This window comes from Hyperoodon ampullatus, assembly GCF_949752795.1.
Source record: "Hyperoodon ampullatus genome assembly, chromosome: 11".
Classification (NCBI taxonomy): Eukaryota; Metazoa; Chordata; class Mammalia; order Artiodactyla; family Ziphiidae; genus Hyperoodon; species Hyperoodon ampullatus.
In genome coordinates, this window is record NC_136924.1 from 52,506,298 (window position 1) to 52,533,803 (window position 27,506).

The window sequence follows — 27,506 nt, forward strand, 5'->3', positions numbered from 1 at the left end:
ATGATGATGTTCACTAAACTTACTGTGATAATCATTTCATGATGTATGTAACTCAAAACATTATGCTGTATACCTTAAACTTACACAGTGCTGTATATATCAATTATTATCTCAATAAAACTGGAAGAAAAAAAAAGAACAGTGGTGATTCTTCAGGAAATCCATACAAGAACTAAATCATTGGTGCTGGTCTCTTATATTGGCCTTGCAATTAAGTATGTATTTAATAGAATTAGCCAACTTATGACTTTCTCAGGAATGCTGGCACATGTGTCTGATGAATTTCCCCCAATTCTCTCTCAGTTAGAGGTCTAGGGGTTAAGAAAATTCCAGGATTATCTATGGATCTTCTCCCAAGTTTCTGCTATCTATTCTCCAGATTCCATGACAGCACTTTGTATGTTCATACAGTCACAGGCAGTGCAACTATGCAGCTGCTTGGTCAACAGTGATCATATGAGACAAATGATAAGATAGAATCCCACTTCAGAGATGTTAGAATGGGGGAAAAAAAAGGGTTCTCAGAATTGATCAAGTAAGGTGTATACTAAATGAGTCATAAAGAGAAAAAAGAAACACAACCTGAGAAAAAAGAGACAGCTCTAGAATTTTTCTAACAGGTATTTGGCTTTCTATCTTTTTGAAATAACTTTTACCGAGTTTTCCTAAAATGGTTTCACCACATTGTAATCCAGTGAAAAAAAAACCTTTAATGGTATCTTTTTGCATAACATTACTCCTTGTAAGATAATATGCAGAAATTTTAGCTTTATTGCTCAACTCTCTATGACGGCCTCAACCTTCCTTTCCAGTCTTATTTCTGATCATGGTCTTTATTAACATTTTTGCCCAAACTCGAGAGTGGGGAAAGAAATGATAACTGGAAGAAACCATCAATTTGACTTAAGCGCCAAACACTAATTCACATATCAACATGAACCAATTACCATTAAAACAATCTAAAGATGAAAATATCTTTTGCATATGACATGCAAACATCCATATTTTTTCAGAGCATCTCTACTTGGTTGTAGAGTAAGCATCTTACATGTCCAAAAGAGAAATCTTTATTATACCATCCCAAACATTCTATTAGCCTTCCCCATCTCAGTAATTGGCAACTCCATTTTGACAGTCGTTCAGGCCAGGACTTTAGTCTCACCCGTGACTTCTTTACCTCACATCCAATCCATCAGCAAATCCTTTTAATTTCACCTCTGAAATACAACATTTACAGAATTGAGCCACTTCCACTAATATCTTCCTGGCCCAACCCACCATAATCTGTGGCCTGGAATACAGCCACCAAACTAGTCTCTCAGTCCTCCTATGAGGACCTTGCCCTCCTATGAACTATTCTCTCCTTAACAGCCAGAGATCCTTTAATAATATGTCAGTCCATACTATCCCTGAAAATGCTTGCCATTTAAGAGGCGCTAAATGACCTCCCAGCCAATGACTTAACTCTTCCTCCTCCATCTACGTAACTCAATTGTTCTAGTCATACTGACCTCCGTGCTATTCTCTGAACATACCATGACTGCTCCTGTCTCAAGGCTTTTGCACTTGCTCGTCCCTCTCCTGCAACACTCTAGATAGATTTATGGCTTGATCCCTTACTTATTCTAGATTGCTGTTCAAATATAATCTAATCCAAGAGGCTTTCCCTGATGCCTTATATAATCACCTCCAGAATGTCATCATCCTTTGTCCCTTTACCCTACTTTATTCTTCTTTGAAGCACGTATAACACCTGTCATATTATACATTTATCTCTTTATTGTCCACAGAAGATACTCTGTTAGCAAGCACTTCGTCTCTTTTGTGCATTACTACAACCCTAAGAGTCCAGAGCTGCTTCAGAGTCTGTTGAATGAATGAGTTCATCTCAATTCCCTTTTGCTCTCCTAGTACAAACTTCTCATACTGAGTATGTGGTGAGTATGGATTTAGAATTTACACCTGAATAATCTTCATTAAACATGATAATTAAATGTAAGCTACTTCATCAGGTACATAATCTATCTCAATGCTGGAAGAAAAACTGGCTAAGTAAGATGTATTAAACGCCACAAGTAAAAAGCAACATCACAGAAAGAAATTTAAATGGGTAATCAGCAAGTACCCAATACCCTTCAGCTCAATCTAGACTTGCTCAGTAAAGACATCTGCTAATAATTACACGATAGGTATTAGTACTCTTGTTCTACCCACTCATAAAGTATAAAGAATATTCTGCCTATCCTAAACCAAACAAATGACTTCAGGCATCTTAACATAAGTAGACATGGCATTAAGTTACAGGCCTTGGATAATGTTAACCTTCTGGCAGGAAATACATTTTTTAAGAACTATAATTTAAAATTACCTATTCAAAATTTTAAAACTCCTAACAAACAAAAGTCCAGGACCAGATGGCTTCCCAGGTGAATTCTACCAAACACTGAGAGAAGAGTTAACATCTACCCCTCTCTAACTATTCCAAAAAACTGCAGAGGAGGTAACGTTTCCAAGGCCAGCAACCTTAATGCCAAACCAGACAAAGATATCACAAAAAAAGAAAATTTATTAAAGGCCAATATCACTGGTGAACATACACCCAAAAATACTCAACAAAATAATGGCAAACCAAATTCAACAGTACAGTAAAATGATCATATATGCCATGATCAAGTGGGATTTATCTCAGGGATGAAAGAATGGTTCCATATCCACAAATCAATCAATGTGATACTCATTAACAAATTGAAGAGTAAAAACCATATAATAATCTCAATAGCTGCAGAAAAGCTTTTAAAAAAAAGTCAACATCCCTTTATGATAAAAACTCAATAAAGTTGATATAGAGGGACCATACCGCAACATAATAAAGGCCATATATGACAAACCCACAGCGAACATCACACTCAACAGTGAAATGCTGAAAGCATTTTCCTCTAAGATCAGGAACAAGACAAAGATGCCCACTCTCGCTACTATTATTCAACATAATTTTGCAAGTCCTAGCCACAGCAATCAGACAAGAAAAAGAAACAAACGGCATCGAAACTGGAAAGAAAGAAGGAAAACTGTCACTGTTTGCAGATGACATGATATTATACATAGAAAATCCTAAAGGCGCCACCAAAAACCTACTGGAACTCATCAATGAATTTGGTAAAGTTGCAGGATATAAAATTAATATGCAGAAATCTGTTGCACTTCTCTACCCTAACAACAAACTATCAGAAAGACAAATTAAGAAAACAATCCGGGCTTCCCTGGTGGCGCAGTGGTTGGGGGTCCGCCTGCCGATGCAGGGGACACGGGTTCGTGCCCCGGTCCGGGAGGATCCCACATGCCGTGGAGCGGCTGGGCCTGTGAGCCATGGCCGCTGAGCCTGCACGTCCGGAGCCTGTGCTCCGCAGCGGGAGAGGCCGCAGCGGTCAGAGGCCCGCGTACCGCAAAAAAACAAAAAGAAAAAAAAAGAAAAAAAAAAGAAAACAATCCCATTCAAAATCCCATCAAAAAGAATAAAATACCTAGGAATAAACCTAACTAAGGAGGTAAAAGATCTGTACCTGGAAACCTATAAGACGCTGATGAAAGAAACTGAAGACAACACAAACAGATGGAAAGATATATCATGTTCATGGACTGGAAGAATTAATATTGTTAAAATGACCACACTACCCAAGGCAATCTACGGATTCAATGCAATCTCTATCAAAATACCAATGGGGGCTTCCCTGGTGGCGCAGTAGTTGAAAGTCTGCCTGCCGATGCAAGGAACGCGGGTTCATGCCCCGGTCCGGGAAGATCCCACATGCCGCGGAGTGGCTGGGCCCGTGAGCCATGGCTGCTGAGCCTGCGCGTCTGGAGCCTGTGCTCCGCAACGGGAGAGGCCACAACAGTGAGAGGCCCACGTACCACAAAAAAAAAAACAAAAAAAAACACCAATGGCATTTTTCACAGAACCAGAACAAATAATTCCAAAATTTGTATGGAAACACAGAAGACACTGAATAGCCAAAACAATCTTGAGAAAGAAGATTAAAGCTAGAGGTATCATATGATCCACCAATTCCATCCCTGGGTATTTATCCGAAGAAAATGAAAACAGTCATTCAAAAAGATATATGCACCTCCATGTTTACTGCAGCATTATTTAAAATAACCAAGATATGGAAGCAACCTAAGTGCCCATCAATAGATGAATGGATAAAGAAGATGTGAGATACACACACACACACATATTCCACACAATGGAATATTACTCAGCCATGAAAAAGAATAAAGCCCTGCCATTTGCAACAACATGCAAGGACTTACAGGGAATTATGCTAAGTGAAATAAGTCAGACAGAGAAAGACAAATACTGTATGATATCACTTATACAAACAAAATCATAGAAAAAAAGATCAGATTTGTGGTTACCAGAGGCAGGTGGTGGGGGAAGGAGGAACTGGATAAAGGAAGTAAAAAGGTACAAACTTCAAGTTATAAGAGAAATAAGTACTAGGGATGTAATGCACAACATGATAAATATAATTAACACTGCTGTATGTTATACATGAAAGTCGTTAAGAGAGTAAATCCTAAGAGTTTTCATCACAAGGATAAAAAATTTTTTTTCTATTTCTTTAATGTTATATCTATATGAGATGATGAATGTTCACTAAACGTACCATGGTAATCATTTTATGATGTATGTAAGTCAAATCATTATGCTGTACACTTTAAACTTAGTGTTGTATATGTCATACATAATTTATATACATAATTACATAAGTTATGCACATAATTTATATACATAGTTTATATATGTATATATGTATTTATATACATAAATTGGAAGGAAAAAAATTAGCTATTCAACTGGCTTACGATGTCCCCTGAAAACTTGTTTAGTATTTCATATTCTGAATAGTAAAACAAATTCTCAAATCCAAATGAATCAGTCTTATAAATGGCCTTCACCATACTGAAGCACTATAGATTTAAGATTTGCCTATGTTTTTCTCTCTAAAAATAAGTCCAGGCAGGAGATACATATTTAAAGAAAATTACAGTAGTCTTAAAACTAAGATTATCATAGAGAGAGTGGGCCAGATTATCTAGAGAAAATCTATAACATCATTTACTCTTCCTTAGCAGTAAATTTTACATCAGATCCTAGAATTATCAAACAAAGGCTATTCATTAAAAAGGATGCTATTCTACAGCAATGACACAGAAAAACAAAGAAGTTCTGATACCTAAAGTTCTTTAACAAAAGAAAAATGCTTATCTAACCATAAAGTCCTTTTAGTGAAATTCCACTTTAATAGTAAATTATCGAAGACAGACACTCATTAATCTATAAATATGGGGTTATCTATAACCCTGAGATCATGTTAGTTCAAATAAAAAAGCCAATAACAACAACAACCAAACTTCGTATTCAAACGTATAAAAAATGAAGTTGATTATCATTTAGTTTTAAGATCAATGAATTCATTAATTCTTTCTATCTATAAATAGAAATTAATTATAACCTGGCCTGGAAAATAAATGCTCACTTCTCCCTGCTTACAATTAGCCTACAGTAAGTTGTTCTTTGTAACAAGAATAAACCGCTTGAGCTCCAAAGAGGAGTCACAAAGCACTATAGTGCCATTTTTCTCAGGCCCTGCTGCAAAGCTTTCCTGTATTAAAGAACCATACACTAGACAACAACAAGAGACAGGCATATTTAACTGCTCATTTAGATAAATATGTAAGAAATGCTTTATTTCCAAACAAAGTGTCAAATTAAAAGTGTGGCTCAAAGCCAAACCACAACTTCCTCTGGGAACTATGAATTAACTTCTCACTGTCACAGGCTTCTCTTGTTACTGCTTACAGTTATTGGCCCACAAGGTATTTCATCTCAGTTCCCATAAGGACTTCTGCACTAACGAGTGGAGTAGGACCACAATGTAGGTTGCTAACCAAGTAGTTGGAAAACATCCTTTTCTCCTTTTCCTTCCCAACATACATGCGCGCGCGCACACACACACACTCATTCACTCTCCCCTTCCCTCCTTACAGCTGAGCATGAAAACAAAAAAGGCTTGAAACAGTATAAATGACTCCATGAAAGCAGTTTATGTAGGACTGAATACAGTGTACAGAGCTCAGCAGAGTTCTGTGCATGACTATTTTCCAATCCAAAATATTACTTACAAGAACTTTGGCACAAGCATTAAAGTAAGAAACAAAAAAAGGTAGAACACACAAGTAAAAAAAGTCACTTACTGTATATCATCTTCAAGTCATAAAGTTTTGCACTTAATAGACCTTCTCTTTTGACTTTTTTTCTGTAAACACCAATAAAGAGATGAAATAAGAGAAAACTGTTACTTTGCTCATTTATTTTCAATCCACTGCCCACCAAATTGAAAGTATTATGCACTGAGTTTTAAATTTTAGCAAAGAAAGCATGATTAGTTGGACTCCCCACTTAGTTACCACTCCAATGACTGCAATGGAGATTCACTAACAAGAAACAAAACACTCTTGCAATCCCTTTCCCTGGAACTGGGAGAAACTATCAGAAAGAGGACTTTTACAGCTTTAGAAGGGAGAGGCAACAATGAATGGGATATTTTCTAAGTGCAGGAAATGAGGCATATGCCTCATAAACATAAGATTGAATGAGAGGAATTCTAAAACCATCCAAAAGACTCCCAAAAAAAGTGTATGGTAAAAATCTAATAGCTGACAGATTTTCCACCTTGGAAGAAATCATTAAGGGTATGACTTGGTGAGCAAAAGCAAATTATTATTTTGCATTACATCCCTATGCCATCCCTCTACCACAGTCCTTGAGAAAAAACAGTTAAGCATGTGGACCACCTCAGCTCTGTTAGACCCACTGTACGACCCTATCACAGGTCATACAATGATGAGCACTGCACTCTCAGCACGAGCCAAGAGAATTGGGTAATTCTGAAAAAATGCCTATCTATGACATTGTCACAGCCAAGAATAGGAGATAAATCAATAATGAAGCTAGCAAAAGGTATTTCTTCACTATGCCTGGGAAAAATGTGCTATTTACTATATAACCATAAATGGAAGACTCAAAGCTGACTCAGATATAATTAAAAGAAACTTTAAATAAAATTTGCTCTACTGCAGTTATTAACTGGCTTTATGGGTGGGCTCTTGAACTGAGTGTTCCAGGAATCCCTTAAAATCTAACAACTTTTGTCTCTAAGTATGTTTTCGGATAGTAGTTGTCTATAGTTTTCTTCAGATTACCAAAGAAGTCTATAACTTCCCCAAAGTCTATAACTTCTAAAGAGCTACAGGGTTCTAAATTAGTGGCATGATTCAATAAATCTCAAGGAATATTGTTAACTGTTTTGGTAACTAATATATTTACGCTCTTAAGATATTAGTATTCTGATGAAATGTACTAATTAGAATCATAGATTTAATTATGCCTGTGACAACTTTTGGACAGCTCTAAATATACTTCAGATCAAAAAGGGCTTCAATTTTAAAAGTACTGTAATAAGTTATTTTAAGTATTAATAATAAATGAATCTCCAGTACACTACTAATTCAATTTAATTCAAAAATATGTTAATACCTGTTAAACCTGCGTACTAAGTATTTCTAGGCAATTACGTTTTAACAATAGCAGTTAAAGAAACAAATCCAAACATGTTTAAAAATTTTTTTAAACAATAAACATTTGTTATAGTAGTAGCAAGTGTCTGCTATAACACAGAGAAACAAAATGAGAAAGATAATAAGTAGTTTCAATTACAACTGTCTCATGAAGAATGTTGTACTATATCTTTAGTTACTTTCTACTTTCGGTCCATAAATACTAGAGCAGTTACTCAAAATGTGTGGGCTGTGCACCAATGCTTATCCATGTTGGTTTGTGATATGTACAAAAATGCGTAAGCATTCAGAAAATTTTACAGAAATTTTACACTGTTTTAACTTTTATTGTACAAAAATATCGATCTAAAACAAATTAGGAAAAAACTAAAAAAACCTAATTCATCAGATAGAGGTCAAATAAATTATATTCTCAGATTTCAGCTGGTCCTTCCTTAACTTATCAAGGGTGTGCTTTAAAATAAATAATTAAATACATTTAAACCTCACCTCAAATTAAATACAAAAAACCTCATTTTTTTAAGTACTTTTTTTCTTTTTACTAGCTATCTTCTGATTCTACACAGTTGGATTCCACTTCTGAAGTTCAGCACTAACCTCATACAGCTTTTAGAATTTTCCTGACAGGACAGATGTTTCTTAAAAGAGCTTTCATTTTTCTTCTCATTTGTTTCTCTCAACTGTCTTTTTATGTGAACCTGTGAGAAAAAGCAAAATCACCTATTTAGACTGATAATCTGGCATCACAAATGATAACCTACACATTTCCCTTGAAAGGACAAAAAATTAAAGAAACAAAATTGTCTGAATGAACATGCAGCCCAAATACGTATGCTTATTAATTCAAGCATGCTAAACTCTAAATTTAGTATGTGTGCTAAGCTCTGGGGAAACATAACAGTAAGAGAGGGGCATGTAAATAGATTAAGTGCTCATAACAAATATAAACACAGATCTTTGTATACATGTAGAACTGACTTTGAGGATATCAGAGAAGACTTTAATGAGTAGATGAGTTGGAATCTGTATAAGGAAAAAAATATTCTAAATGGAGGGAACACAGTTATAAGAAACAGTGAGAAGCCAATGCAGATGGGGAAGAAATAATTATCAGGATATGAAGCTGATACAATGTATTAGGACCAGATTGTAAAGGGCCCTGAATAAGAAAATAATTCTATAGGAATCAGAAGATAGAGTTTTAAAAGCATGTGAATGAGATGATCAAATTTGTTTTCTTTGGCAGTGATATGGAGAATGAACCAGTTAAGGGAAACTATAAAAGCCAGGAAACTGGAAAAAAGTTCTTATAACAGTGTAGATCTATACTGCATGAGACAACAGTCACTAGCCACATACTATTAAGCATGTGAAATGTGGCTGGTTTAAATTGAGATGTACTTGTAAGTGTAAAATATACACCGATTTCAATGAAAACAACAACAAAAGATAAAATCCTTCAATAATAATTCTTCTAAAATATTACATGTTGAAATAATACTAGATATGTTGGATTAAATAAAATATAAAAATTCAATTTAACTGTTTCCTTTTGGTCTTTTAATGTGGCTACTAAAAATTTTATATTATAGAGTGGTTTGTAGTATACTTCTATTGGCAGAACAGGTCTAGATGACAGCATGAGGGCCTACAAAGAGGTAATGAAGTGGAAACAAATTTAAGACATTGTGCAGAAGGAACAGGCAAAAATAAGACAGAGAAAAAATGGAAAACTCCCAGATGTTTTTGATCTGGGTGACTGGGATTATGGTACCATACAACTGGGGTTGGGTGACGGGGCAGGGAATGAGATGAGTTTGGGGTTTGTTAATATTTAGATTCCTTTGGTATTCTAGATGGAGATGTCCAACAAGTGGTTGAAAATATAAGCAACTATATATGACCCATTCGAGTTTAACTGTAAAGGGAAAAGGATAATAAAGATTCAAAAGAAGTAAAAGAGCAAAGGAAGATATTAAGAATATATGGATAATATCACAAACAGAATTACCATATGACCCAGCAATCCCACTACTGGGCATATACCCAGACAAAACCATAATTCAAAAAGACACATGCACTCCAATGTTCACTGCAGCACTATTTACAATAGCCAGGTCATGGAAGCAACCTAAATGCCCATCGACAGACGAATGGATAAAGAAGATGTAGTACATATATACAATGGAATATTACTCAGCCATAAAAAGGAACGAAACTGGGTCACTTGTAGAGACGTGGATGCATCTAGAGACTGTCATACAGAGTGAAGTACGTCAGAAAGAGAAAAACAAATATCGTGCATTAACGCATACATGTGGAACCTAGAAAAATGGTACAGATGTACCCGTCTGCAGTACAGAAATTGAGACACAGATGCAGAGAACAAACATACGGACACCAAGGGGGAAAAGTGGCGGGGGGGAGAGGTGGGGTGTGGTGGGGTGTGGTGTGATGAATTGGGAGATTGGGATTGACAGGTATACACTGATGTGTATAAAATGGATGACTAACATGAAGCTGCTGTATAAAAAAATAAATAAAATAAAATTCAAACAAAAAGAAAGAATATATGGATAATATCACACATGATAAGAAATACCTTTTAAGTTTGACAAAATTAGATTAACACTCCCCCAAACTTTTAATTTAAGTAACACTCAAACCCTATTAAATAAAACATAAATTTTTATTCCAAGCAACAGAACAAAGTTCACATGAAGCAACAGAACAAAATTTTACAGAAGAATATCTTTGGAAGCTAGTTCACGCTAAAGAATCTTCAGCAACATAATATATATAGTCTGGAAAAACAGAACATGTCTTTCAGAGAAGTGTTGCTTTAATTTTGATTATACTATCACACACATATATAATGTTTTATCTTTTCTCCAAGATATATAGTAATTTGCATAGATGTCCAAAGTTAACACAATTACAACATGCAGTATCTTTTACATACGTCATTTTATTTGAATTGCAATCTCATTTGTACCTTAAGTCACTGAGACTTATCTGGAAAAAATATATCAAAACAAATTATAAACACCTACACTGAGAACATCTAATGCTTAAATAGTTTTATGTTGCTTACATGCCCCTTCCTATTCACAAAGATAGCAACCAAAGTGTTGGTGCTACTTGGGAAGTTTGTTTTTCCCATCAATGGCATCATATATGTATATATTGAGTATTCTCATTTTTAACTGTATACCATTCCTGACTTACTAATGAGAACCTCAAGAAATCTTTCTTACACATTTCACTTTATGTAAATTACTACTTACTCTCTTTTCCTCTTTTCACTTTTTATTCATTAACTCAAGAATATGTTCCTATTTCTTTCTTCTTCTTTTATTTGTAAGCCAAAAATAAATGTGAATACAAATCATAATCATGGTTCTTAATCATAAGTAACATCAGCATGGAATGTGAATCTCAAGAATGTGATTAGGATTAAGCATTACAATAAAATTGTACATAAAAGAAGTCATCTGCCCATGACAACCCTGAAACCGTGAGAAGTCCCTCTCAAGATCTTCACAAACCCCCTTATTCTACTCCAGTTAAACTCAGTTTCCTTCAAGCACCAGAATTTAAGAACAAAGACACCCTTTTATATGAAATTTTATTTGTTTAATCTTCTCAACATTATATGTTTTTCATGAAAACATAATTTTCAGGTACTCTGGACTTAAGTTTTTGTGGGGGTTTGTCTTTGAATCTAATATTCCATTCAAACATTTTTTCAATGGAAATTAAACACATTAAAGTTGAACAATTCACAAATATACTCAAACTGGAAATTTAAAGCAAAATCATCTCAATTAAGTTTAAAGAGTTTGTTTTACAAAATAAAATGTAAACCTTACCTTAACACAACCTTCCAATGCACTGAATTTAAACACCGCCTGAAAAGGTTTCCGGTCAATAGGACATGAAGCCAGTGTCTGAAAAATGAACGAATTATAACTTTATGAATGTCTCTTTAAAACAGATCAAAATTAAACTATAACAAACGCATTTACGGTAAGTTTTTCACCAGAAGAGGAAACAATAGAAAAATAATTTTTTCTTCTTTCAAAGACAAAGATGAAATACTTTCCACCTGTATCACTCCACAAAGTAATAAATACCATAATTTTTAAAATTCATTCAAACATTTACTGAGCACCTACTGTATGCTAAATAAGTAGAATACAACGATGAACAGAGAGAGATAAGATCTTTTTTATCAAGATAATACCTATTAAGACTTGCTGCACAGTTGAGTACTACAGCTATAATGAAAGGAAAGCTGGGCTGAAATCACTACCTCTCTGATCCAAAGCACTTGAGTAACTCTAAATAAGCTGTAAAAGGAATGGCTTGGACAGGTCCCTTATAGATTTTAATATTTGATGACAATATTTTCCCCCAAAATAATTTTGAATAGGCAGTTGTACCAGCAATAAAAAAAAACTGTAGATATGAAGAAAAGCAAGGATTCCTCTGCTGTTCCCTCAGCCATGTAGATGCCCTCTCCGGAAGGAGCTTCTTATGTATCCTTTTGGCGATACCCAATGTTTATGCATAACATGTATCTTTTAAATATAAAATATAATTCAGATGCTGAACTGAATCTTGTTTTTCTCTTAATTACGTATTTTAAATTGGCTCATATTACTATTTCAGAGCTGTCCCATTCTTAACAGCATGGTATGTCATATAGTTTTAATTTACATTTCCTTTTATATGAGTAAGGTTGAAAATATTTCCATGTTTAAGGGCTCTTCAAAGTTCCTTTTCTTTAAACTGTCTATTCATGCCTTTTGCCTAAATTTTTTTATTAGGTTGCTGGTCTTTTTCAAACTGAATTGTAGGCTTTCTTTATAAATTAAGAAAAATTGTCCTTTGTTCACTGTGTAATTCTAAATCATCTTTATCTTGACATCAGTATATTCCCTGTACTTTCAAAATTAACATGCATCAACTATAATTGAGTTTCTCTGATAACTATTAAATGTTTGTATAGGAATAGGCTTATATTATTTAAATAATTTAAGATAAAGTATGTTGTCTACTAGGGTAAAAGGGAAGATTCTGTAGCCTAAGAAGAAAATACTGAAAGGCGATATTTTAATACCTATGGTTATAAAAGTAAAACAGGATTCTAGCAATTTAATAGCAATATTCGAATAGATAAGATAATAATGAAGTTTTGATAAACTATCCTATATTCCCTGGTGGAAAAATGTGATATTTGCTTTTCTGGACTTTGGCACATATCAAGATATGCCTACACAAGCACAAGTACAACAGACTGTGTGTGGTCCTCGATCATATAATACATTTTCACAAAGCTTGTGAGTCACTTTGGAAGCAGCCAAAATATAAATAGAGTTACTTTTTACTACTCTGCTAAAAAGTGATTTTTCTTTTCTTAAGTAGGTAGGGCTTGATAAAATGCTCTACACCATATCTGAATTAGGAAATTTGACTTTCCTGGCTATATTAAACCAATTCAGACTGGTAGAACCCAGCTCAGCTTACTTCCAAGTACTATGCATTTAGGATGCTAGTACTTTCCCTACAGAAAATTTGACCTTAAAAAGCTTTGCTACAAGTAGCAACAAAGCTGTCCACAGCTTTTTAATAATGCATTACAAATAGCAATTCTAGTTCAAAGAACTCAACATCATAGCTATGTGATTGTTGTCTATATTACCATTTACTTCATGAAATTTCTTAGACTAGAGGTTATATTAACACATTTATAATTCAAAAGAATAAAGTGGAAACTTTCAAGTATTTATTTTTACTAAAGTTTCAAAATATATTTGTATTTCTATTTTAAAGGTAAATTTAGATAAAATTCATTAAAAAGATAAAACAGGGACTTCCCTGGCAGTCCAGTGGTTAAGACTTCACCTTCCAATACAGGGGATATGGGTTTGATCCCTGGTCAGGGAGCTAAGATCCCATATGCCTCGTGGCCATAAAACCAAAACAGGAGCAATACTGTAACAAATTCAATAAAGACTTTAAAAATGGTCCACATAAAAATAAAAAAAATCTTAAAAAAAAAGATAAAATAATAAAATTTGTTTCCTTCAATGTTTTTTAAAAAACTATTAAGACATGTGTAAGGGCTCTGGATTTACTATTTTTATATCTTGTCCTGTGTATAACCTTGAGCAAATTACATAGCCTTTCTTTGTCTCATTTGTGAAAATGGGGATAATAATAATCTGAGGTTTTCACAGTAATTAATGGCATACACTAAGTACTGTGTAAAGTTTTCTAAACATTAACTAGCTTTACAGCACTAACAATAAAAAAGCTTGGTTCACTAACAAAAAGATAACTCACAATATGATGTACATATACATGTGAGAGACTGAATTCTTAGTGATTTTTCTTGTTGGAATTTTCAAAGTTCACGACATATATGGAAATTAAACTATTCCATTTTTTAATATCTATTTCAAGTTGTAACACTTACAAAGATCCAAAGAAAGCCACTGTGTTAAAGAAATTTATTCTATATCAGATGCATTGAACCTTTCAAAAACTCTGAAATTACACAATCCCATTTCCTTCTTTATTAAATTTCCTCTGTTGACATCAGCTAAATGGCTCTCTTCCCTTTACCATGTTCAAACTGACAAGAGTTTTAACCTGAGCTGTTCCATTTTGATCTGTTACAGGTATCAGGGTTCTGAGTAAGATTTTGGTTTTGTTCTTTTTTCCTTAACTGTAATTGTCATGGATTTGTCTTAAGGTTTCATGTGGAGAAAGGGTTCCACTGCTATTTCAAAAACAAAAAGAAAGAAAACAAATAAAAAATAGTAGTCGGAAAACTACTGCTATCTATTACGATAATCTGTATATACTTACATTTCCTAAAAATAATCTAGTTAACATTGGAAAATAAGTTAATAGATTTTCTTTGGCTCAGGTTTACCGTCAGAAAAGTTTCTTAAAAGCAGGTTATCCTCCTCAGATTAAAAAAAAAGCATAGGTCAGAAAATAAGCTACCTATATAGACAAAATATCTTTGCTATAGCTACTGAGAAATGATGATATCCATTTCTGACCTTAAAACAGTTTAGCAAAGCATTTCAAAGGGGAAACAGAAAAGAAATTCAGTTATCCTGAGTTAAGTCTTCACAGCATACCTCAATAAATTAATAGTGACTAAAGAACTTAATGAAAAAGAAATCAAAACAGATTTTTAAAAACTAAGTGGATCTTTCATTTTTTGTTAATGTATAATGTAAGAAAAATATAAGGCTACTTTACATTAGCGTATTAGCCAAAGTTCAAAGACACCATCATCAGTAGGTACTAAAGCATAAAATTATATATCACATGATGATCAAACAGCTTTAATAGGAAAGTTAAAAAAAAATGGTTTGCATTGGCCTAATTTTAAAGCATTCCTAAGGAATCTTCATCCTTATAATCCAGCAGATATCCATTCAGAAAATCTCAAAGATATTTTAATCTTAGTTTCCAGAGTTTGTGTCACTAAAATAACTAATTTAGTTTTTAAGTTGTGTGGTTTTAAAAAATTCACATTTAAAACTAATGTTGAAAAATTTTAGCTAATATACTTAATTCTTCTTTAAAATATATTTTTAGTTTTAAAGAAAATTATCCTAAATTTTATTTTCCTTGTATACAACAAAAATAAATACCCTTTCGTTATTCACCATTTTGAGTTCTTATATACAACAAAAATACCCTTCAATTATTCACCTATTTAAACTGACAATGACTTTTATTTCAATAATTTTTCAAGTATCTAATTTAATTAGTTTCATAGTCAAAGTAATCCAATATCATCATTCAACTTTGTGATGCAGCTACAAAATTAACAGAATTTGATCACTACTTTACAATGTAATGTGTATTAAAAAACAGAGCATTCATTTTACTGTGAATGCTCTGTACTGAGGTTGTATCAGTTAAGGAGGCAATTTCGACAGAAAAAAATAATCTTCCTAATGATTTCAGTAAAACATACCCTAGTATTCTGAAGCGTTGTAAATTCCCAGCTCAGATAAACCCATATTTAAATGTAAGAACAGGAAACCTTCCTTATTTGGGAATTCAGGATTCTTGATTTCTAATATTTCTTGCTTCCTGCTGCTGCTCTATCCTCAATCACAAAGGCTGCCTACCGATAGCCCCTCCTAGAGAGAGAGAAGCAAGTGTTAAAGGTAAGTGCTTAAAGACTAAATCTCAGTACCTATGTTTTAGGTAGGTTTGTCTGTTCATGGGAATCTCTAGAACATTTATCTCTCTTACTAATAAATAGAGCACATTATATAAAACTGCAGTTCTAAATCAAATAAAGATGATTTAGGAATGCATACCATTAGAGGTTGCTGCTTATTTTAAAGCCATTCACTAGGACCTATCCTTTCTTCTTGATGGTCCCAAGATACCTAGTCTGAACCTCTAAAGAAGTGCTCACCTGTAGTCGGCCTACATGTACACTATCACATTTAACCAGTTCTTTCCAGACAGTCCTATCACATTTAACCAGTTCTTTCAAGACAGCTTTCAGGAATGTACCCCTACAGGGCAAACGGCTGTCAGTATTAAATTAACAGCAAGAAAACTTTTTATCCAACTACTCAAAAGGAACTGTTTCATATTCTTAAAAATATATTACAACAGTTGGGTAGAATTACTTTTAACCTTTCTTTTCTTTTGACATTTAATAGTTAAGACTTTCATTTTCTAGCATAAAAACAGAAAATCCCATAAACTATCTGTGTAAATCACTTTACAAATTCTGACATTTAAAATTAGACTATACAGAAATACACATTAATTTACCCAACTGGTAAATATAGAATATTAAATGAAAACATATTCCATATATGCTTTAGGTAATGAGCATTCGCAATATAAAAATATTCTTTGCTCTACCAAAGGTTTTACCAAAGGATTAATACAGAGTGAAAACAACTAGAAATTTGGAATAATTAGTCACAACTTCAAGTTCTGGAGGAGTCAGAACTAGCAAACCTTTCTAATCTACTTTAAGGATGAAGATAGACAGCTCTGAATCACTTATCACACAAGTTGTAATAATTAAATGAATTAATGTATTTGACAACGCTTTACAGATTATAAAGATAAGGACTAACAGTAGTGCTCCACAGATATGCTTACATTATTGTTCACAGAGAAGTACATAACAGAGAGGTTTGGTTCAGTTCAGGAATAAAGAAAAAATTTAAATCTTAGGAAAAACTGTTGGGAAAATCCAGGCAATAAAACTTTGCTTAATTATGTTATCAAACAATAATCTAATCACTAGAATGATGTATAAGTTTCTACTCACTGCATAAGGGAACATCTGTATATAAAACATATCAGTAGTCAAGATATAAGTCAATGAGTCACATTTTGATTTTTTGGGTATGTACTATTAATCCAAAAACATACTCCTCACCTGTCTGCATTGAACACTGTTGTCTGACTTCTTCAAGAACCGTACATCACCACAGTAAGACTCTCTTCATTTCTAGTCTCATGAGAGAAAACATACCTTTGCCAACTGTGCAATTTTGATTTCATTAACCTTACTTTATCAAACTGAAGCTGTCAGAATTTGATATAAAATGGAGGACTGAGAGAAATAAGTTGAGGGAGGATAATTTGCTTATAGTAGGAAAGTTAATCACATTAAAAATTTTACTTTAAAAATAAGGGAAATATTTATATTACTTAAAAGAGAAAAAAATCCCAGTGAATATCAAAAACCTCCTAATCACATATATTGCATGTTCCTTTAAATAGAGTAAAAACTCTTAACCACTTCAAACATGAAATGTTTCCAAGTCCTCAAACTTTAACCCTTTTAAGGGTCAGAACTGTAACCACTTCTTGGCAACCTGCCAAATCATAAATCTTATTTTCTTAGTGTGTGTGTAGGTTACCCTATTGTCTATTGAGGATCATAATTATGATTGGCTATCAATGCTATGGCCATGTGTCAAACTTCCCTAGCCTTTACCTTTCTAATTATCTACTTTAAAATGTGCAAACTCAGACAATCAAGATTAAACTTATATGTAAACTAAATGCCCTCAATATGTTTAGACTGTATTTTTGCTCTCAGTATAGATAAAATAATTAACTTTCTAAGTGGCTGATAAACTTTAGTGTATTGGTTCTATACATATTTCATCAGGTTAAAGGCCTTCTTTAGTTCCAGATTCTCAGTTCTAATACTGATGCTTTAAATTAACAAGAACTTCAACTTTCCTAAGTGTCAATTACTGTGTCTTTGTTTAGATCAGTATTTTATTTCTACATCATCACTTTTATTTTATAAACCAACAGGCTTACCATCTGTGAATTTCTTGAAACTAAACACAGAATGGACATGTTTAATTTCAATTTGTTCTAGTGTCCCTAATGGGAGGCAATTAGGCTATGGGCCATGAAGACCACCAGCTTCCATTATTCTGAATCTTTCTGCCCTAGGTAAGTAGATTCTATGAAATATCTAGAGACTAAATTCAGTTACTTAATTAGTCCTTACATGGCTTTTGTTTTAAATAACCAAAGAACCAAAATTTTAGAACTTGAAGAGATTGAAACTGATTGTGACTCTGGATATAGATATTTTAAGAACATGAGAAATTTCCAGGAATGTGTCCAAAATAAATATACTAGACTATTATATACTTTAACTTTGTTTCTTATGGAGAATTTCTTCAATGCCTAAAATATTAAGGTGAAAGTAAATAAATGAGTCCTTCTTGGTTCTTGATACCTATTCTGAATCAAATTTTAATAAACCTTGAGAATAAATCTCAGACAGCTCAGCAGAATTTCTGAAAGACACGTAAGACTAGGAAGGTGATCCTGAATACATTTTGTACTTTTTTCTTATTATGTAGATTTCCAACCACTGTAAATTTCACTTTTGATTTCTAACTCCCTACTAAAAGTGAACATTAGTAAAATTTAAAACTATGGATCAATTTTTAAAAATGATTTTAATTTCAGGCTCTTGAAGTATTTAGAAACAACTTAAGAGTTCAGGATCGCTGCCTTGAATTTCAAATAAACATTAACATAGTAATTTAAATGAAAGAATATAAAAGAAAGCCTTAGCACAAGGCCGGGCCAGTTAGCAGAGTCTGAATATAGCCGCTCATTCCTAATCCTGAAATCCAAAGTAAACTACATGCCCCTTTTTCAAAACAGAAGGAGGTTAAGGAAAATGAGAAGAGAGATCTTAATAACTAATGGCCATGAATAAAAACACTAGTGAATATGAAATCTGCTTCTATTTGTCAAAGCACTTATACACTTCAAAACATATCTAATTTTTATCGTACCAATGAAAGATTCAAACTGAAAATTTAGTTCAAAGCCTAAGTGATTTTGTTAACCAGTAATCATTTATTATTTATAATGAACATTTTATTAGTAGATTGTGCTCTTGTTACTGCTCAACTTAATGGTTTATTTAACTGATGTCTGCTATCCCCACTAGGGACAATGAGATAATTCAGAATATTCTGTTTATTCTCTGCTTTCAAGGTTAACTAGTTTTGTTTAAACAATACCTCAACTCCCCCACTGCCCATCACAATTTATGGTAGTACAGCCCATAAGTATTTTCTTTTAGAAGCAATTTGGCTTCAACAAAATGTTTATATCCAAAGGAGTAACACAAAAGAAAAATATTACATGCAAGAAAAGTGCTGACTGCAATACTATGTATGTTATCAAGTATTTTTAACTTAAAAATATTCAACAATAGTTAAAAACATAGACCTAGGTTTAGCACTATCTAGTGGAGTCGAATATGTACATAGTCTACAATCACTTCTAGATACTTACCCTAGAGACACCTGAACTTGTACACCATGATAAAGCTAATGGTTGTATCAAAGATGCATGTAGTGTAATGAAGGATGACGAATCAAGCCTATTTTACACATTCTAATCCTCAGAGAAAAACACATACTCAAATCATGGTTGTTGAACCTCCCAATTATGTGGTCACTGAATGCAATCTTACAAAAAGCACTGAATTGAAGCCTTCTAGCCATCCAGTAATTCTCTACTGGAAGCAAAATCTCCTCTATTTTTTTTTTTTTTTTTTTTTTTTTGTGGTATGCGGGCCTCTCACTGTTGTGGCCTCTCCCGTTGCGGAGCACAGGCTCCGGATGCGCAGGCTCAGCAGCCATGGCTCACGGGCCCAGCCGCTCCGCGGCATATGGGATCCTCCCAGACCGGGGCACGAACCCGTATCCCCTGCATCGGCAGGCGGACTCTCAACCACTGCGCCACCAGGGAGGCCCTCCTCTATTTTTAAGATATCTAATCACAAAGCAAACCACGGTGCACTAAATTCAACACAGATGAAATCATTAGTTGGGTGGCAGAGAAAAATATGCATTCTTATTTCATTAGTCAATGCTCCTGCAAACACACAGAGATTTACAATTATATTAAATAATTAAATTAAACTGAAAATATTTTTTCCAAGAATACATTTTCACCTATCCTTAGTCCTTTCTTGCCAAAAACCAGTTTAGACTTTTATCTAATTAGAACTGTTTCCAAGTATACTATTATGAACTCAATTAGTATAACAAATCTTTTTCTTCCCCCTCCCAGAACTTAGCCATAGAGTCAGTACACAGTTATGTTCTCTTTTTCATACTATTGATGAAATATAAGTAAGACACGGAACTTTGAAAACCCCAGTTATGTAATAGACAATTAATTCCAATGTGCATAAGGACAACAAAGAATTTGAATGCAGCTAATGTTAAAAACATTTTTAAGATTTATCTCCTTTACTGATTTTTACACACTGACAAATTACTAACTCAGAAAATAGCATGAGCAGTATAAATTTTTATTTCACAATTTCTAACAATGGGGTTCATAATGAATATTCAATATACAGTACCGTGATCTACTTGACCCAAATTGAATCAACATAATACATTAAAAGTACCAAATTTTCCTGTTTCTTAATCATTAACTATCTATGAAGAACCTCAATAATATCTCTAACTTTGAAATTAGTTCAAAATAAATGAAACACAGGAACTAGAAAATGCAGTTGTAAATTTATTTCTGTCTCTTAAGCTATGAGACCTTGGCCAAGTTACAGAACACAAAATCCAAGTTTCCACATCTGTAAAATGGAAAGTCACTGTTATATCTGTTCTGGTTATCCCACAGGCTGATATAAGGAAGAAATTTAATAATCTATGTAAAAATTATCTGAAAAATATAAAACACAAAGCAGAGAGAAGGTGTTATTATTAGTAGTAAATAGATAGAATCACAAGAGGGTCAAGTACACTGAAGATGAATCACTGCATTTCTACCAGAAAAAAAATAATCAGTTATTCCCATGGTTTTTTTTTAATGGTATGCATTTAAAATTTTTTAATCATAAAAGAACAAAAAGCTGAATATAAAAAATTTAGAAGGGAATATACTAACAAAATTTGAGCAATACAAAGATGTTTGTCCTAAGTGGAGGAAAACACATTACTGTGAAATAATTTATGAAAGGCAGTATCAAGTTTTTAGACTAGGTGGAATGAAATCATGCTAGGGAACTAAAATACAATAACATTTAATACTTAGACTCACCTCTGCCCATTTAAGAATACAGGTCAAGCAGAAGACATGATTACAGCTTTCTGGAAAACCAATTTCCTTCTCTAACAGGCAACTGAGACATATTGGACATCTATCAGCTTCACTGTACAACAGACCAGTGGTAGCAGTATTATCTTTGTTTTCTTCACCTATAAAGTAAAGCAACGATATATGCTTTCAATTTCTCCAGACCAAATGACTTATGTTTGTGGTAGTATGATGGACTAGATACTCTAAAAGGCCCTCCTTCTACAAAGTAATTAGATCTTAGATACACTATAAGAAACAAACTCCTTGAGCACAATAACCCCAACATTTACTGATTTATAATTTAAGGGAGGAGTGAAAAGAATTTTTCATGAATTAATTTAAAAATAGGTAATAATCACATAGTTCAAATATTTAAAAGTAAAAAAAGGTTATAGTGACAAATCTCCCAAGCAAATCTACTCCCATCTATCTAGTTCCACCCAATGCAACAAGTAACAACTGTTGTTTGTTTTGTGTTCTACCAGAGACAAGATAGAATGCACAGACAAGCAAATCCTAATATATATTCTTTCAAACCTCCTTCTTCACACAAATGCTAGAACACTATACACAGCAGTCTGTGTTTTCTGTTGTTTCAACCTATGGATGGGACATTTACCTGTTTTCAACCTTGGGCTATTACAAACAATGCTGCAATGAAAAACTTTTCATTTCCCATTTTTAATAGTGTACCTACAGGATAAATTCTTAAAAATGGAATTCTTAGACCAACGTGTACATACATTTGTATTATGAATAGATACTGCCAAATTATACCCCTTAGGGTTTGTACTAATTTAAGTACCTACCAGCAATGTAACCGACACACAAGAAGTAAGCAGAGCTGGCTCAAAAGTAAAAGAAACTCCAAGATTCAACATAAAACAAAACAAAAATAGAGAAATGGTCAGCTGAAATGTGACCACTATATGCCAAGCAAATGGAAAAGCTGGCATTGCCCTGGAAACACATGTCCATACTAGTGTTCAGATCTGGAGACTAACCCTTAGGACCAATCCAGGTAGGGAAACTGATCCTAGGAGATTCCAGTCTTAAGCCAAGACCCTCAAATGGGGCTAAAGTGGTCCCAGAATGGGTTCAGAAAAAAAGCAAATACATACAAATCCTCTGAAGGAAAGCATACCTAATTTAGGCCCTCAGGATTCCACACATTAAACGGATCAAATATGAGCTCATAATCAAACTTTACCAAACAGAAGAAAATACGTTGTCTTGAGTAAGAATCAGCAGAAACATGAATGTGTTTAGATTTATTTTTATATTTATGTATTATATTTATTTATTATAAATTTATTTAGATGCCACTGGCTTCAAATATCAGAACTTTTAAATACTACATAGAATAACTGAACAACAATTAGACCCAGAAGAAAAGAATATTTGTGAACTGGAAGAACTCAAGGAAACTACCTAGACTGTAAGAGACAGACAAGGAGATAAAAAAACAGAGGTTGAGAAATGAGGTCAGAACAAAGTCTAACATATTAATTGAAGTTCAGAAGAAGAGACTAAAGGGCAGGCAATAGTTGAAGCAGTAATGGCTGGGAAATGATAAAACAAAAACATGATCCAACAGATAAAGGACACACAAGGTATACTAAACAGGAGTAATAAAAATAATCCATGTTTAAAAACAAAGTAGCAAAACTGTACAATATCAAAGATGAAAGCAAGATCTTAAAAGCAAAAAGAGGGAAAAGACAGATCATCTACAAGGGAATGACAATTAGGTTGAAAAGAAATTCCTTGACAGCTAGTAGGAAAACCAGGGGCTTCCCTGGTGGCACAGTGGTTGAGAATCTGCCTGGTAATGCAGGGGACATGGGTTCGAGCCCTGGTCTGGGAGGATCCCACATGCCACAGAGCAACTAGGCCCGTGAGCCACAACTACTGAGCCTGCGGGTCTGGAGCCTGTGCTCCGCAACAGGAGAGGTTGCGACAGTGAGAGGCCCACACAGCGCGATGAAGAGTGGCCCCTGCTCGCCACAACTAGAGAAAGCCCTCGCACAGAAACAAAGACCCAACACAGCCAAAAATAAATAAATTAATTAATAAACTCCTACCCTCAACATCTTCTTTAAAAAAAAGAAAAAAGAAAAGAAAACCAGAAAACAGCTAAATAATATCTTCAAAGTGCTAAGAGACAAAAAAAAAAATTATCAATCCAGAATTGTATATCTTTCAACAGTTTTGAAGAGGATAAAATAAATACAAAAGCTTAAGTTTACCACCAACAGACTTTCACTAAAGGAACTTGAGATTTTTTTCAGGAAGAAGGGAATGGAGAAAAAACCAAGGACAGTAACAATAAAAACAAACAGAAAAATGTCATTCCTAAATCAGTAGGGAGCAAAACTTAAGAAGAAAAAGAGCAGAGCTCAATGAACTAAAAACTGACTGATCGAAATTAAGACATGAGAAGAGGAAAAAAAAAAGGTGTGCACTTCTTATTTAGGCAACTTATTTCAGAGTTTAAGAACAACAAAAATAAATACAAAAAAACTCCTTGTTAACAAACAGTATGGAAACACTAACTTTTGCTTTCAACACACAAGCTTTATAAAAATTAAGTTACCTTCCATATCTTCATAGTCCTGATCTCCCACATTTAGGGTATATACAGTTTTCTTCTTCATTTCTCCTTGAAAAAGGGTTTCCTATAGGATGAATTATAATAGAGAATTTTTATGTTTGCCTTGTCCCAATAATATATATATTTTAAAAAAAACCAAACTGTAAGAAATTATTTTACACATAAAAGAACACAATACAAACCAAGCCGGTAAATTTTTTGGATAATCCAGTACACTTTTATACTCCTTGCCACCAAGCACTGTCTTACTGAAAGGAGAAGCCTTATATAAGTATTAAGCAACAAAGACTAATGATAAATTTTTTGGTACAGACATAAATACAATTGGAGCTTAGAGAAAAGAGATCCATTTGGACTGAAGTTTTCATTGAAGTTGATAGGTTATATATGTTAAGGAGCTTAACACATTTAAGGAGCAAAACAGTATGAAGGAATAAAAGGCATTTAGCTAGGCCAATCTGACAAATAAGAGTCAGTGGGTGTAACAACCGACACTACAGAAATACAAAGGATCATAAGAGATTACTACAAGAAACTATATGCCAATAAAATGGACAACCAAGAAGAAATGGACACATTCTTAGAAATGCACAACCCTACGAGACTGAACCAGGAAGAAACACAAAATATGAACAGACCAATCACAAGCACTGAAATTGAAACTGTGATTAAAAATCTTCCAACAAACAAAAGCCCAGGACCAGATGGCTACACAGGCAAATTCTATCAAACATTTAGAGAAGAGCTAACACCTTTCCTTCTCAAACTCTTCCAAAATATAGCAGAGGGAGGAACACTCCCAAACTCAATTCTACAAGGCCACCATCACCCTGATACCAAAACCAGACAAAGATGTCACAAAGAAAGAAAACTACAGGCCAATATCACTGATGAACACAGATGCAAAAATCCTCAACAAAATACTAGCAAACAGAATCCAACAGCACATTAAAAGGATCATACACCACGATCAAGTGGGGTTTATCCCAGGAATGCAAGGATTCTTCAAGATACACAAATCAATGTGATACACCATATTAACAAATTGAAGGAGAAAAACCATACGATCATCTCAACAGATGCAGAGCAAGTTTTGACAAAATTCAACACCCGTTTACGATAAAAACTCTCCAGCAAGGAGGCATGGAGGGAACTTACCTCAATATAATAAAAGCCATATATGACAAACCCACAGCCAACATCATCCTCAGTGGTGAAAAACTGAAACCATTTCCACTAAGATCAGGAAAAAGACAAGGTTGCCCACTCTCACCTCTATTAATCAACATAGTTTTGGAAGTTTTAGCCACAGAAATCAAGAAGAAAAAGAAATAAAAGAAATCCAAATCGGAAAAGAAGAAGTAAAACTGTCAACTGTTTGCAGATGACATAATACTATACATAGAGAATCCTAAATATGCTACCAGTAAACTACTAGAGCTTATCAATGAATTTGGTAAAGTAGCAAGATACAAAATTAATGCACGGAAATCTGTTGCATTCCTATACACTAATGATGAAAAATCTGAAAGTGAAATTAAGAAAACACTCTCATTTACCACTGCAACAAAAAGAATAAAATATCTAGGAATAAACCTACCTAAGGAGACAAAATACCTATATGCAGAAAATTATAAGAGACTGATGAAAGAAATTAAAGATGATACAAACAGATGGAGAGACATACCATGTTCTTGGATTGGAAGAATCAACATTGTGAAAATGACTATACTACCCAAAGCAATCTACAGATTCAATGCAATCCCTATCAAACTACCACTGGCATTTTTCACAGAACTAGAACAAAATATTTCACAATTTGTATGGAAACACAAAAGACCCTGAATAGCCAAAGAAATCTTGAGAAAGAAAAACAGAGCTGGAGGAATCAGGCTCCCTGACTTCAGACTACACTACAAAGCTACAGTAATCAAGACAGTATGATACTGGCACAAAAACAGAAATATAGATCAATGGAACAGGATACAAAGCCCAGAGATAAACCCACGCACATATGGTCACCTTATCTTTGATAAAGGAGGCAAGAATATACAACGGAGAAAAAACAGCCTCTTCATAAGTGGTGCTGTGAAAATTGGACAGCTACATGTAATAGAATGAAACTAAAACACTCCTTAATGCCATACACCTAAATAAACTCAAAATGGATTAAAGACCTAAATGTAAGGCCAGACACTATCAAACTCTTAGACGAAAACATAGGCAGAACACTCTATGACACATAAATCACAGCAAGATCTTTCTTGACCCACCTCCTAGAGAAATAGAAATAAAAACAAAAATAAACAAATGGGACCTAATGAAACTTAAAAGCTTTTGCACAGCAAAGGAAAACATAAACAAGATGAAAAGACAGCCCTCAGAATGGGAGAAGATATTTGCAAATGAAGCAACAGACAAAGGATTAATCTCCAAAATTTACAAGCAGCTCAATATCAAAAAACAAACAACCCAATCCAAAAATGGGCAGAAGACCTAAATAGACATTTCTCCAGAGAAGATATACCAATTGCCAAAAAACCCATGAAAGAATGCTCAACATCATTAATCATTAGAGAAATGCAAATCAAAACACCAAGATATCATCTCACACCGGTCAGAATGGCCATCAAAAAATCTACAAACAATAAATGCTGGAGAGGGTGTGGAGAAAAGGGAACCCTTTTGCACTGTTGGTGGGAATGTAAGTTGATATAGCCACTATGGAGAACAGTATGGAGGTTCCTTAAAAAACTGCAAATAGAACTACCATACGACCCAGCAATCCCACTACTGGGCATATACCCTGAGAAAACCATAATTCAAAAAGAGTCATGTACCACAATGTTCACTGCAGCTACATTTACAGTAGCCAGGACATGGAAGCAACCTAAGTGTCCATAAACAAATGAATGGATAAAGAAGATGTGGCACATATACACAATGGAATATTACTCAGCCATAAAAAGAAACGAAATTGAGTTATTTGTAGTGAGGCGGATGGACCTAGAGTCTGTCATACAGAGTAAAGTAAGTCAAAAAGAGAAAAACAAATACCATATGCTAACACATATATATGGAATCTAAAAAACAAACAAAAAAATGGTCATGAAGAACCTAGGGGCAAGACGGGAATAAAGACGCAGACCTACTAGAGAATGGACTTGAGGATACGGGGAGGGGGAAGGGTAAGCTGGGACAAAGTGAGAGACTGGCATAGACATATATACACTACCAAATGTAAAACAGATAGCTAGTGGGAAACAGCTGCATAGCACAGGGAGATCAGCTGGGTGCTTTGTGACCACCTAGAGGGGTGGGATAGGGAGGGTGGGAGGGAGGGAGACGCAAGAGGCAAGAGATATGGGGAATATATGTATATGTATAACTGATTCACTTTGTTATAAAGCAGAAACTAACACGCCACTGTAAAGCAATTATACTCCAATAAAGATGTTAAAAAAAAAAAAAGTCAGTGGGTGAAAGAGCAACTGTGTGTATATACTGAGAAGGAATGGGCATGTAAGCCAAGAAGTTCATCTGAAAGATTACAGTGAGGGTAACGAGAGTA

General features: G+C 34.1%; 1 protein-coding gene across 1 annotated transcript in view; it reads right to left on the reverse strand.

Annotated features, from left to right (window-relative positions):
- Window positions 1-27,506, reverse strand: part of SCAF11 (SR-related CTD associated factor 11) — a 50,082-nt gene that overhangs the window by 19,128 nt on the left and 3,448 nt on the right. Inside the window, exons 2-6 of the mRNA XM_079714152.1 lie at window positions 23,918-23,999; window positions 21,283-21,440; window positions 11,514-11,591; window positions 8,239-8,339; window positions 6,259-6,320 (exon numbers count right to left, since the gene is read on the reverse strand). Of these exons, the coding sequence (XP_079570278.1) occupies window positions 6,259-6,320; window positions 8,239-8,339; window positions 11,514-11,591; window positions 21,283-21,440; window positions 23,918-23,978 (460 nt within the window). The 5' untranslated portion in view covers window positions 23,979-23,999. The remainder of the gene's footprint in view (window positions 1-6,258; window positions 6,321-8,238; window positions 8,340-11,513; window positions 11,592-21,282; window positions 21,441-23,917; window positions 24,000-27,506) is intronic.